Here is a 14,933-nt window from a genome sequence, read left to right as displayed (position 1 = left end):
CGGCGGGGGGTGAGCCGCCAGCGGCCTCGCAGGCCGCCACGGCAGCAGAGCAAACGCTGTCCTTCAGTACGCTGGCCTTCTGCCTTGTGGAGAAATGTGAAGGTGAAATTTAATATGCAGGCGGAACAGAAAAGAAAGCGGATTTCCTCCAGAAATAAGAAAAAAAAACTTGCCGTCTCCTCAGCACATCCTCTTCAACGTTGAAAGCAGCACTAAAACCTTTCAGGGTAAAATGTTAGAAAACCAGCATCGACGTTTCATGAACAGGATTGCAGGATTTTTCCCAGTTCATGAAAACTTAAACAACCCCGCCACAAAAACCTCTTCTCACATTTAATAGGCTTAGTTCTGTTCTTTCATAGGAAGCTTCTAGATTTTATAGCATTTTACTAGGTCTCTTGCCGCAGCTTTTGAACCTTAAATTAAATTGGGATTCATTAATATATTTACAAAAGGGAAAAAGGAGAGAAAGCAATACAGGTGTGCTGGGGACAGACCAGAAGAAGGACCCAGAGCACAAATACATACCAGAACAACTCTTTTTTCTGGCTGGTATGACTAGTCTTTACATAAAGGGAAATTTTAGCTCTGGAGAGTTTGTGGGCAGTGGAAATATTTACAGAGGATTTCTATGTGCTGAATTTATGCATTTTGGTAGCAACATACAGTTATGATACTCCCACCATAAGTCATCAGGCAAATTCCCTACTACTAGTTAGGTAATGCAGATAATTGCCTTTAATTTTTTTTCCTAAAGATTGTTTTAATTTGAAAATCAATGACTGTTTGTAACTAAGCAGGACTGCCCCGTCTTTCTTCTACAAGTAAAAGTTTTTGAGCCTTTTGTGCAGGTTTTGGTTGTTGAGACAGCATTGCCGACTTGGAGATGTGCTTGTTTCTGTTCGTATGAGCAGCAGCGGTCTTCTGGGTATCTTTAGTCTGAAAATAACTAAAGAGGGCTGGGGGTCTTTTTAATGTCAAAGACTTCTTAAATAAAGAAAAGTTACCTGAATGTTAATTTTTGTTTGGTGCTTTTTTCCCTTTAGGTTTTATGGCAGGCATACAGAGGAACCCCCAAATGTCACAGTATGGACCTCAGCAAACTGGACCTTCCATGTCACCACACCCCTCACCTGGAGGCCAAGTGCATCCTGGCATCGGTAGCTTTCAGCAGAGTAATTCAAGTGGTACTTACGGGCCTCAGATGAGCCAGTATGGACCACAAGGTAAAATGCTTGCTGGTAATACATATGATAATTTTTATAAAATATGTATGATAAGTATTTATAAAATATATGTGTATCATGTATGTAGACAGGTATGTGATTTCTTAAAAACAAAAACAAAAAACCCGCACACACAACACCCTCCCTAAAAAAAAAGCCAAACTAAACAAAAAACCTACCATCCAGAGATGAAGCTGCTTCTGTTACTAGCACCTTTCCCTATATAAAAATAACGACCTTAAATTGGGCAAGGAAATGATGAATCTCTTGCATTGCCAGGGCCATTGTTTAGGAGCCCAAGCATGTCGTCTCTGTGATGAGACCGCATTTGACCAAGCATGGAATAAGGGTCACAACACCGATCCCAAAATAGGACTTCTTTTCTTAGATGAAATCTCAAGGCCGAACTGAAATTGTGTGGTGACTGTGAGGGTTAAAGTCTTCTAACGAGCATAATAATACAGTGGCTACTGTGGGAATATAATATTGAGCTCTAATGCATACGGTTTGTGAATCTTAACTAACCCTTCAAACTGAGAGAGACAGTTCCTTTTATTTTGCTTGTTTGACAGAATTGTTGGAGGACTAAAACAAAAATAGAATACACAATTTCTGCCCCTGGACAACCTTGAACTTGTCTATTGTTTTGCCTTTAATGGATAACCTTTATAAAGTATGCATCTGTTTAGGAGTTTAATGAAGTTGAAGTCAAGCCACAGAATATATATGGGGCAGTATTTTCTTTAGAGGTACATGAAGAAGCTCTTCTATTTCAACACTTCCCACTATTGCTTTCTTACTTCAAAATCCTCAAAAAGGACTGGAGCCAGTGGTGGGAAGTTCTGTAAGGGCTCGATGGCTTGCCCATGCTAGCAGGGATGGTTATTTTAGTCTCTGGAGTTTCTGAGAACTAGTCCTGATGTTTGTTTGCAGGGAGCCTTGCTGCCCTGTGCAGTGTTCCTTTCTGTTTCATCTCTGGGTAGCGTTTGTTGTAGCGTTCTGAGCACAGGGCTACAAGCCAAGATTTCCCAGTTTCTAATTTTGGCTCTACCTTTTACACCATCTTTCAACTTAGGCAAGTAGATTCATTTCTCTGCTTCGCTTTCCTTAACTGTAAAATGGGGCTAGTAATGCCTTATAGCCATGTGTGAAGATTAATTACCTAACTCCAGTTGACTGGTGCTTTCCTTTTATTTGGAAGGCATTTTGTGGCCATAAAATGCTGTCCAAGTGCTTATTTTTATCTGCACAGTGAGCAACTAGCTTAACTGGTAAAAATCCAGTGGATTTATGATGTGCTATCCTGACTTCCAGCTGTACCGCTGCTGCTGAGATTCCGAACCATGGGAATAGTGGGTGTCAAGTGCAGTAAAACATTAGCCATCCACACTGATTGAATGGAAAGGTTTTTGTACTAAATCAATGCATTTAAGTAACACGCCGAATACTACTTTCTTTTTTGCTTGAGTTCAGCAGTTCTTTTCCTCCCTCTGTAGATGAAAGTGCCTATGTAATGATTTTATGGGTCGCGGTCAGGAAGAAACGGCTATTAAAAAGTGAACTTGAGGGGCAGGAAGAAAATGAGCATCATTGTCATTAACAGGCCATTTCAGAAGGGGCTGGTGAATAGTGTGATGGATGAAAAGCGTCTTCTTCTGCCAGCTCTTGGAGAGTACCAGTGATCCTGTGCACTGGTCATCATAAAATTAGGGCCCTGCAGTCTTTCAGCTCTACAGGTAACAATTAGAGCAGAAGAATGCTACATTTTCACCAGGCTAATGTGACCATTAATAAAATCCAGTGACGAAGATGGTGATATTTCAAAGTCGTGTATTTACCTGGATTTAACTTTTTAATAGCATTTTTCATTTTTAATGAAAGTAATCTGTAATTGCAGATCTTAACATACCCTCTTACAAAGCACAATTATATGCCAGCAATGATGAATATATAATAATGTTACCCCATTTACCTTTTATTGCCAAAATAACAAATACATTAAAAATTACCTGGGTTGCAACCAAGTTCTTACATTATTAGACTGAAATAATTCTCAAGGATTTTATTTGCTTGCCATGTTTTGTTCACATAGACCTTCCTCCAGAATATTGTTAAGCATAGGCTGAGTTTCACAGGACTACTTGTATTTTTGTATGTGCGTGAAAGCGTTCTGTGACATTAAGCTTTTAGTTTGAATGCTAGATTTCACTATGTGCTGTCCTGAAAACCGTTGCTCAAGGCTAGTGTCCTTTCTCTGCAGTGGAATTGCTCACCATAGTAAAGACTACACCAGTAAGTTTGGGTTGGAGGAATTAGCCCCCAGTTCATGAGAGCAGAATGATCCATTTCATGCGTATGGTTGATTTATTTGGTTTTCATGTGTTTACATGACACTTAGAGCTATATTAAGAGTAGAATATATTTTCCCAGGAAGCAGTTCTGTCCTGGAGACCTAGTCCAATCCTGTGAAACCATTTCCTGCAAAAATAAAATATGGCTTTGGCTCTACACTTCTGTGTGTCTGTGATACAACAACACAGGAGTATGCCGTACAGAACATAAGTTTTAATTTTTTCTTAAATCCCAGCATTTTCCTGTCCCCAAGAACAGAAAAAAGCAGAGTGAGACTGGAAGTTGTTACTGAAAGGAACAGTCTCTTTGGTTTATGTTTGGACAACATGTAGCTCGGGGGCTAATGAAGCTCTGGTCTATGAGCCGAGCATCAAACTGCTGCCACAGCAAAATGTCCCTTAAGTGCACTCTGGAGAGCAGTCGGATGCTGTAGTCTGGTGGGTCTTTGAAGACTGGGGCTGAGAAAAACTTCCTGTGGATCAGTAAAACATGTCAGAAACGCATCCCGTCTCCCTAACTTCTCCTACTCACTTCATCAGTAAAACTGCTCTGTTTGGGTATAATAAAGAGAGAAACCACTGCTGAACTTGTTTGAACCACAACCCCGGAACTTGATAGTAAGTTAAACCCCCTTTTGTTCATAGTAAAGTAATACAAATTGAGTATTTGTGCTTTGTAAGCTTTCATGTTGGACTCATTTCACAAAAGCACTTTGCTATCTATCTCCCACTAATTTTAATCCTAGATTTTAATTAAAGTGGTAGCATCTTAAGCATGAGATGCCCTGAGTATCTCAGGAGTGTGCACCTCGGAATCCGGACCCACATACACCACAGCCTGTGGAGTTAAGACCGAAATATCAACTGTAACTACTGAAGTCCCCTAGGTAGAACAGTTTCAGAGGAATTCAGAACAATACATTTAAATTTTCTGTACAAGAAAATCTTGATGGTTAAGTGCACATGTAAAAAATTCTAAAATTATTTTAAGATACTATTTTTAATACTCTGAATCTGATCTGTGTCTCTAAAGCGGAGAGTAAAACTATCAGGTAGTTCTCAAGTTTCCCTCTTTTCAGCTTGCCTAGAAATGGCAAGATGTCGGAGCACTTTGTTCAGCAAACCTGGGCAAAGTGGACCAGAGTTTCAGCAGTGGGTATGAACATCTGTCTTTGGCAGGTTGTTAGTAGGCTTTTTTATATTTTATCTTCATTACACTTTTTTTCCTTTTTTTTTTCCTCCTGATTCCAGTTACTGCTTTGTTTTTTCTCCTGCATTTGACATGTCATCTCTCTGGGTACAATTCTAAACTGCCAAAGGGGAGCTGGAATCAAAAAGCCCTCGGATATGGAGGGGAGAAGTTGTTCAGTAGTATTGTACAGCCGCTGTTGCCAGGCTTGTACCCACTTGAAAAGTGTGGGCTCTTGGACTTGGCTGCCTGACACGTCCAGCTGATGTGGGCTGGCCTAGCATCTGCTGCATTCATTGTGTTTAATGCTGCATCCATCTGTTTTCTGTCAAAGCCACTGCCAGCAAATTACTAATCTATTAGAGAAACATGGAAATAAGATTGCACTCCTCATTCCTGGCAATTCCTCTTGTGTTTTGTTTGGCTTTTATTTTGCCCTTTTTTTTTTTTTTGTGGTCTGGGAAAGGTATAAGAATAGCTAGTACTTGAAGTATTGAGGAAGTGCTTAGGGGAAAAAAACATGGAAAAAATATTGAAACTTGTTTTCCTTACTGAAAAGATGCCACTTCCCTGTGCTCTTGGACGTGTACCCCTGGAGATGAATGATTAGGAGCTATTTTAACTGAGGCACATATTTTTATGGAGAAAAGTCCGCTGGTTTTTCTGTGTTGTGCTTATGCTGGAGAAGCCAAAGCACAAAAGAAGTGGGTTTTTTGTCCCAATTCAAAATAGCATCAAAACAGCAATAGTATTTAGTGGTGGTGTTTGCTCCTCCAAGCATGCTGCTGAACAATACTTTTCTAACTGACAAAACAAATTGGCTTTATGTAAATTGGACTGACAGTAGCTCCCAGTGACTACGGATATCAGGTCTGCTAGTGTAGGGAGGGAATTGGCATCTCTTTGGGAAGCAGTGTTACTAATACCATGTACATAAAATGTGTTAACTGGCTGTGCATAATCTTTATGTGCACATCTCCACTGTCTTGCTGCATTACATTTTTCTTGCACAAAGCGAGTGGAAAACCAGAGCAACATCCGAGTTGTGTGTTACACCTTTAACACTAAGCAGAGCAGTATGAAGCCAGTGAACCCTTCCATTTGTGATCGCATATGTTGGGTCAGAAGTGTGGCTTGAGCAGGTCTCAGCAGCCAGAACTCTGGCTAGGGACGAAGGCTCGCTGAACAGAAAACAGTCACCTGCCAGCGACTGCGTTTCGAGGAAGAGGAGAAATGACGGGGCGGTCTGAAGTCAGCATAAAGCTAAATGTGGAGCCTTTCATCTCAGTGGAACCACATATTGGGGATCCTTCTGTGAAGACCCCCAGGCAGAAACTTGGTTTCTAAAACAGAAGAGAATTCTTGCTCCGTCACCTTGGGAAATGTAGATCTCACATGTTCTTGCTGGGGAGAACTTGTAGCAGAGCAAGTCGGTTACTGGGTAGGGAGGAGGGGAGGATCACCCAGAGCACAGCAGCAGGAACATATGAATTAATTATGTGTGCATTCCAACGATGGATGAATATATTTATTTTAAATATAAGCAAGAGTCGCATGCCACCGACTCCTCTGCCTGGTAGCTGAGGCCTGAGAAGAGACGTGGCTGATCTCCACGTTCAGAGGAAGAGTCCAAGGGCTGCTGACTTTGAACAAGCGTGGGAATATCTGAGAGTAGTCAGGAAACTCTGCTCTGCGGCGTCCCACAGGGAGGGAACGGGTCATATTTCCACTAATCTGGATGAGATGGAAAGACAGACAAGTCAAAACTGATGACTGAAGTAGTGTAATGTGATCCGTTTCCTAAAATACTTTTCTATCATATCTTTACCTTTTTTTTCCCCTCTTTCTCATGCTGCTTGGGTTTGTTTCTGTCACACTGAATGCTGCACACTTGCTTTTCCTTGAGCTTTCAACATGATAGGAAAATCATCACTCAAATGAGTTAAGCTGCTGCAAGCGGAGCGCTTTGCTCCAGTGACAACATAGATTGGGGTCAGCCAGGTTTTCATGCTATCCTTCAGAAGGCACCTGTTTATATTAGCATCTTTGTACTGCTGCTGGTTGCCCTTGTAATACTGGTTTTCCCAGAGGAGGTGCGCTGTAAGCTACCGCCCCTTCTGCTGGCATAGCCAAAATTTCAATTTACCAGGAAGGCAGGGTAGGGCAGGAGGAAGCGGGAATGTTTCTTGGGACTCGGCAGCCGTCCTCACCAGTCTGTGCCAAAGCATCTCTGACACAAATGGGCAGAACGGTGAGGAGCAAGAAGCCAGTGAGAATAGCCTGTTGCTGAAATTGCAGAAAGATGAAGAATGAGAACATGAAATTACAAAAATAAGATTCTCCCTTGAGCTTATGTAATGGATTTCTTACACGCCACATATCTCTTTGCTACATAAGGCGGTTTTGTGCTGTGTGCTATATTGTTAACCCTCTGGAGGCTATGCTTTTCTCTGTTTGCTGTTATCCCATGACATATATTAGGCAGAAAATGTTTCAGGGTGCATGAAAATCAGGTTCATTGGATCGTTCATGTTGGAAGGGTGCTCAGGAGTTGTTGTTGGCTGACCTTGTATTCAAATCAGGGTCAGATACAAGGTCAGAGTGGGTTACTCATGACTTTATCCAACTGGGTCTTGAAAACCTCCAAGAAGGGAGTCTGCACAACCTCCTTGGGCAGCTTGTTCTGCTGCTTGTCTGTCCTCTTACTGAAAAGGTTGTTCTGACTTTGAGGCCACCGTGGTTCACTTTAGTTCAGATGTGTAAGTTCTGCAACTGCTAACTTCCTAAATAGAAATATTTGCTCAAAAGTTTAATGTTTTTCTCTGTGATTTTTACCACTTTTTTCAGGAAACTACTCCAGACCACCGACGTACAGTGGCGTGCCCAACACAAGTTACAGTGGCCCGGGACCTGGCATGGGTATAAATGCCAACAGTCAGATGCATGGACAGGGGCCAAGCCAGCCTTGCGGTACCATGCCCCTGGGACGGATACCATCAGCTGGGATGCAGAGCAGACCGTTTCCTGGAAACATGAGCAGTATGACCCCCAATTCTCCTGGGATGTCTCAGCAGGGAGGCCCTGGGATGGGCCCACCCATGCCAACTGTGAACCGTAAGGCACAGGAGGCGGCTGCTGCAGTGATGCAGGCTGCTGCAAACTCCGCTCAGAGCAGGTATGCGTCCAGGTGAAAGGAGTTTAAATGAGTAGGAATATTTTTCTTGTCATTTCTGAAGTAACGGCACAGTATAGGTGTATGCGTATGCATTTATATATGTTCTCTCTGTGCCCATATCTCTGGGAGGAGATGGCATGTAGAAAGGATACTTTTCCTTAAACGTAAGGGGAAAGCATGCTTTTGTGTGTTTGAATTATCCTCTTGAAAAGCAGCTGTGATAGTGGAGATGACGGCCACTTCCAGTTTGGTTCTTGGCACTGTAGACTTTAGGAAAACCCACAGGGTTGCAGTGACATTAGGAGTTGAAAACAAGCCCTCTGAAACTTAAAATTGGTTAGCTGGATATGTATTTTTTATCTCCAGTAGAGAGAGGGCCAACGTGTCCTTGGCAGCTTGCCACTGCCAGAGAGTAAGGAAGCTTGTGAAGCTGCCCATCAGCTCTTGCATTTACTGCCCACGTTGTAAGCAGCAACGCTGATGGCAGTTTTCTTCTACGGGATGTTCTTGTTCCTAGGCAGGCATGCAGATGGGGAGAGGAGGGCAGGCTGAGGGGAGCAGCTGGAGGGGAAAGGCAGAAGGAGGCATAAAAGCAATCTGTAGTTATCTGGACTTGATAACTGCCACTTAGACGCATCCGTAAGAGAGAACCTGTAAACCGGATTGTAGAGGTTGAAGCCATCATCTGTCGTCTTGTCTCCCCTTCGGGCAGCACAACTGCATGCTGCTGTTTGTGCACGGATTTTGGCAAAGGCACTTTTCTGTCTGTGGTTATTCTTAAGATGCCTGAATACTTGCAGTGAAATCATATTTTCTAGGAAATTTTTCAGATGAGTTAATTTCCACATTTCCCTGGACTCAAATAACTCCTGGTGTATTTATTATCTTTTTCTGTTACAAGAAGTTCCGTTACGTTTGATAATTACACAAAACTGGTTGCAGTGTTCTGGTGAGCATGTTTCTGTGTGTATTAGGCATCTTGCATTTATTTATGCATATGCGTACCTAGATGGACATATACACGTACAGGTATTTATCATTCAAGACCAGTGTTTGTGGATGCTAGAGTTGCTGTAATTCCAAGGTGCAATATAAAACTAGGAATAAGAAACTAACATGTCCCTGTATCTATTGCTTTCTTGTTTTGCAAGTTTGGAAGGCAGGTGGCTTTTAGGGATAAGCAATAGCAAACTTTTAAAACAATAACAGTAAATTTAGTGTACTTCATGTTCTTCTTTAGTAAAATAGAAACACGCTCCCTTTAAAATAGACCGTACTCCAGCCGATATCTGTGAACCAACAGTCTGTTGCTTGTGTTGGTTAACAGACCTGTCCAGTAGGATTGACGAAAGTCTGCTTCTCTCTGTCTGGTTTAGGCTATAAACTGATAGGTCAGGCACGAAGGAATAAATGGGCCGTCACTGCGGCTGCGGAAACAATTTCTTTATAGTCATATAATGAAAGGAAAAGCTCAGGTTTGTTGGTTTTTACAGCAGGAAAAGACTTTGTGTTAAGTGCAAAGTATTTGATTGTGATTCAACTTAGACTTTGGGCATAGTGTGTGTGGCATTTGATCAAAAACTAGATTAAATGATTACCACTCCTATCTCACACCTTCCTCCCAAGTCAGTTTTGTAAAACTGCTTTTGGTTTGTAGCTTTGCCTGGGCAAAACTGCACCATTTCAGAGCCTTTCCATCACAATACTGCCCGTTCCAGTGACCCAACACCTGTGGAAGGGCTGAGCAGTCATCAAACCTCTATTGCCAATACTGGCAAAAGGGCTGTTTATAAACTGCAAATTGAGTGAAACCTGTCCCACCCCTCGGATGCCAGGGGGTTGCAAGCAGACTGTTTTCCTCTTTGATCTCAAGTCAACTGTAGGGGAGAAAGCGTAATGGCTTTTGCCTTTTCCTGCAAGTCCTCCATGCTTGCATATGGAAGGAATGTACTTGACAGGGATTCATATTTGTGACACAGAGCAAATCCAAAGAGCCTGTTCTTTTGTTCTGCTTTAGGCCACCATACGTTAGGTCACCTGCTTATCCCAGCCCGTCTGGGGCTGGCAGACGCCCCATGTTTTCTTCACAGCACCCCAACTATGGCAACACTCAGGCTCCCTTGATGCACCAGCCTGACCAGTACGGGTAGGCAGCAAAGTAAACTGGCCTTGCTGTGGGACCTTGGCAATTTTTTTTAATGTTTGTGAACATGCCATCCGGCCACTGAAGGAATATAAAAATCATGTGAAAGGTACACAAATACTTGCATTGTGGAGGGGATTTTAGGTTCTTGTTTTCTTTTTACTAAAGGCGCTGTGGCAGTACAATGAAAATCTGCATGTCACTGGCTCACACACCTGCATGGCTTTTGGCATGGCTCCGTTTCCTTGTGCCTGAGAGGGAAATGAAGAACCTCATCGCTGAGAAGGAGTGAGATCCCTCCTGACCCCGGCATGGGCCTTCTCCCCGCATTGTTGGTGTTCTTGTCTCGCAGCGGTGCTGTGCAACCCCGTTCTCTTGACTTGGTGGTAGTATTGTCATTGCTGCCTGGGCAGTGAGCTGTAACCCCCAAAGTATGATCCCTTTCCAAGAGGTGGGGTACTGCAGGAGGGAGGACAGGGTTTCTTAATGGGATTTTCAAGAAAGTTTTGCTACACTGTAATTGGGTGTACATATGTGTGAAAAATTCCAGTTAGTCGATAGAAAAATTTTCAGGAGCACTAAGTATCCAGTGCAAAACATTGCAAAACAGCTGAGATGCAGCTACTATGTTCTCACCAGAGTCCTTCACACTGTGATTTCGGTAACCGTATCAGAAATTACAGCACCGGGAGAAAGTACTTACACTGGCTCTCAGCCTGTTGCTCCCTCACAACCAAGTCCAGCTTCACCTGAGATTCAAGTTTCATGTACTTCCTTGCCATCGTGTTATTTCAGTTGTTACCTCCATAGGAAATCTGTAATACCCAAATGACTCTTGTCTTCATGGTTATTAACAAGTTTTAATTACCAGTTTTCTGTAGCTGCTTTTGTTTGTTTGTTTGTTCCCTTAATAACATCATTCATATATATGTGCGTATGAAAAAGTACAAAGCAAAACGAACAATTAGAACACAAGTCTACTGGTTCTCCTATTCAAAAAGCAAAAATTAGTGAAAGGGGAGAGCTCTCACACCATACTATTTCATCCAGCTGGGAAGATACCCACTGTTGTATGCCAAAGTGCATGAATAGTGTCCAGCCTTTTTCTTTGAATGTCTTGAGTTTATAAGATTCAGCTGTGAGGTTCAAAAACTGTTGGATTTTTATTACTGTAAAACACACCCCTCTGTGGAATTAAGAAGAAAATGAAGTGGTTGTGTCAGTCATGCTTACACAGCAGTATTTCTGTACAAGTTGGTTGTGATCCCCTTCAAGGTCAACTTGTTGAATCAGTAGCCAAGTATCAATAGGGGAGAGAAATTTATCTTCAGCTGTTAATCCACAGGATGTATCCTTTACCAGCTCAGGAGTCTCATTTAGACATAGAAAGCTGGTTTGCCTCTGCCTTGCCAAGCCACAGTGAGCAGCTGTGTAAAATGAATTTAAATGGCATGCATCAGAATAAAATCACTTCCACTGGGGCAGAAAATCAATGTTCGTTAACCAGGGCTGGATGATCAAGATCTGAGTGTCAGCCGGTTATACCTGGGTATCATCCTCAGTGCAGACCACCGCCCTTTCAGTTAGGGAAGATAAAATCATATAAATAAAAGTGGTGGCTGTGGAAGATACTAGGTTTACACCATTTGAATTAGCCTTTGACCTCACCTTGAGGACTGCTGTATGTTAAGCTTAGATTAATTTCTACAGCTACATAATACCTTCCCTGTAGCCTAAATTCTTACCATGTGCTAGCCTGTCTTATGCGTGCAGGCCAGTGTTTCCCAAAGGATGTCTATAGCATGTCAGGCTAAAGAAAAGTGTTTTTAAGACCTCTTCACTGAACCGACATTGTCTGTGGTTTCACGCTACCAAAGATGTTCAAGCTTGGTCTGGGTAATAGTTTACAGCAGGCAATGCTGAATAACTCTCTAATACCCTGTATAGTAATTCCCCTTATTTTCAGGAAGACAGTGTGAAGGAACTGCAAAACAGTGTTTTCCTTTTCATATCTGTCTTGGTCTCAGCACACCCATTGTCTGGTAAGGGCTGTGTGTTGAAGACCTAATATATCCACTGAACTCCATGGAAGGACTTTTCATAACTTAGGTTGGCGTTGACCGAGACCCCCAGGGCTGGTTCTGCTGCTGTGAATTAGAACCCAGCGGAGGCTTCTGCGGACCAGGTGGCTCCAAAAATAAAGTCTTTTATCACACTGTAGTTCTTACAACAATACATATATTTATAGTGATAGATAAGTATTTATGTGAGGACAGACCTCCAACACAGTAAGCCTTCAGTAAAAGCAAACAATTTTAAGCAAATGAGATAATATTTTCCCTGTTGATGTGAAAGGCAGCAAATTTAGCCAGTATCTTCTAGTACCAGCCAGTTTTGAGTTCCTCAGTTCGTAGATGCCCAACTTGAAACTTTTCAGGACTGTGTGTTCATTGTCTGTGAGCTTTTGTTTCCTAGAGTAAGTGCCCAGTACACACTTTTGAAAACTGATTCTTAGGTTGACACCTGAAGCCAGCAGACGTTTTTGGAGCTAGATGTTTGTCATCATCATTTTCAGCATCTCTCGTGCTAGCAGTGAGTGTCATTCTGAGCGCACCTTCTTAGCAGTTAAAGGTGTGTAGTATATGGAAAGGTAAAAATGTAGTTGTGAAATAGCTGGCTTACATATTGTTAGTAGTGCGGCCTTAGGAAGATGTAATTCAGTACTAGCTGGCTGTAAAATACACATCCAACTGGATGCTAAAATGAGCCTCTTGCTGGTGCAACTACAGTTACCAGTACCTGAACTAATTACTAGAAAATTAGTTTTGATGTGCCTACATGAGGAGCAATCCTGTCTTTGAAGGCAACGTCTTTGACCTCAGTATACTGTACCTTAATACGATTCTCGGGATTGCATGTTGCAATTTTGTAAATTAAAGCAATTTTTTTTAAAGATTGAATGAATTTAGAATTCAGTGTCATTGATTTTAGAGGAGACGATTTAGACATGGTAGTTTATTAAACTGAGGAATTGGGATCCAGCTTAGCTATTTGCAACCTCTGGGCGTTTTAAATCCTGGTCATTGGGTTGCTAAATTGAGGTGGATACTTAACATTATCGTCCGCTGCTCTCCATGCCACCTGAGAAATGGTGTTGAGTCTCTGTAGTAATGTGTGGTGTTGCATTGCTTTGTCATACTTTTAGGCAGTCTAGAGTGTGGTTCTGGTTCTAACCTGCTTAGCAACTGCTAAGATACTACAGCTTCATCGTGGCGAGGTCAGAAGACTTCAGCTGAGTTCTCATGCAGTCCTAAAAGTGATCTATAAAAGCTGCACTGATAGTAGAGAATTTCTGCTGTACAGAGAAACAGCTACAATTAGCGTAAATGAGTTTAAAATGTGCATTCTATATGTCTTCTTTTTAGTCTCTGTGTGTGTATACATGCACGCTTGCGCACATACAGCCAGACTAACCTTCCATCAGCATTTCTCTCCTGCTATGTATGTATAATTCATATTCCATGTTGCTGGTGCCAGCAAAGCACTTTTTCCATATTATTTTCTCCAACAGCAGAGTAATGCGGCATTGCTGATGGACTAGAAGGTACTGGTGAGGAAATATAGTAATGGACATGGTGCATTAAAATGTCAAAAGGAGAAAGAACGAGGCGGAAATGGGGAATAAATTTTTTAAAAAGAATAATAATATAAATAAAAAACAGAACTCTTGTAGGTGTTTTACATCCTAGAGCCTGTCAGTTCCTGTGCAGTATTTTCTGGTCTGGCCCTTTTGATCTTGAAATTTGGGTTTAAAACTCTAATTGTGATCTTAAAAGCTGCAGTTATGTAGCAGGAAGACTTGAAGTGCTACCGTAAAACTTACCGTCTTTAATCCCTGGAGAGAGGATGTATTTGCCATTGTTTTCTCTTTTCCCCTTAAGCTTGGAGGTGCTGTTCTTCTCTGCTGGGAAGTGCAGTGGAGTGCAGGAAGGTTAAGTACTCACTCAAGTTTCTTTGCTTATTCAAACCAGGCTACTTGTAGATGAAAGGCTGCCAGCTGTGAAATCCCCAAAGTAAACTGGGCTAAGATAGGGCTGGTAGCCATAATTGGAGCCAGTGCCAGGGTACGTTATCTGTTGCCTTTGAAATAAGCCCCTAGCAGAAAGGCTCTTTCTGCCAGGTCTTTTATTTAACATTCAGTCACAGGGAAGAAGTTAGCTCCTCTTCAGATTCAGGCCATTCACAATTCTCCAACCTCAAGGTGTCTGGTCATTCCCCTTCTCCCCTAAACATTCCCCACTCCTGCAAGCACTCCCAGACTTTGGAGTTCCTTTAGGGGTCCTGATGGATGCCCCTGAAATGAGCCTCACTTTGCTTTCTGTTAGTGCTGTTTGAATATCCAGGCAGTACATTTCAGTTCATGAAACTACATTTGACTTCCGAAATACAAAACAAGTCCACGTATAGTTTCAACTGGATGAAGCGGTATTGCTTCTTGGCCTCAATGACTGTAATGTTTCTGTGAACTCCAAATAGCTGCTGTGCTCGCTGCTCCTGAGGCTGGCAGCGTTTCAGTAATGGGTGGAATATTTTCTCTCTATGCCAAGTTTCTGTGTGATTGGAGGGGTTAAAATCCGAATATTAATGCTTGCTGTAACTGTAATTTCTAAGGGAGCTATTAACCAGTATTGACATATTTTTCTTCAAAAGGACCCATGCTTCTTCCCTCTTCATGAGAAATAGTCATTTATATCAAGCTGATTTTTTTATTCTTTCCTTTCTGAAAAGGCACTTCCTTTCCTCGTGTTTTGCTTTTCAAAGCAGAACCATATATGGCTTTTTTCTACAG

General features: G+C 42.1%; 1 protein-coding gene across 1 annotated transcript in view; it reads left to right on the top strand.

Annotated features, from left to right (window-relative positions):
- The window catches only part of LOC104161960 (AT-rich interactive domain-containing protein 1B-like), a gene marked incomplete at its 3' end in the record, with an annotated part of 66,154 nt that overhangs the window by 32,409 nt on the left and 18,812 nt on the right, over positions 1-14,933 (top strand). The window contains exons 5-6 of the mRNA XM_009700563.1: positions 1,047-1,226; positions 7,614-7,941. Of these exons, the coding sequence (XP_009698865.1) occupies positions 1,047-1,226; positions 7,614-7,941 (508 nt within the window). The remainder of the gene's footprint in view (positions 1-1,046; positions 1,227-7,613; positions 7,942-14,933) is intronic.

This window comes from Cariama cristata, unplaced genomic scaffold (assembly GCF_000690535.1).
Source record: "Cariama cristata isolate BGI_N322 unplaced genomic scaffold, ASM69053v1 scaffold33085, whole genome shotgun sequence".
Taxonomy (NCBI): domain Eukaryota; kingdom Metazoa; phylum Chordata; class Aves; order Cariamiformes; family Cariamidae; genus Cariama; species Cariama cristata.
Note: the sequence above shows the minus strand (reverse complement) of the source record. Positions and strands in the feature narration are given on the sequence as shown.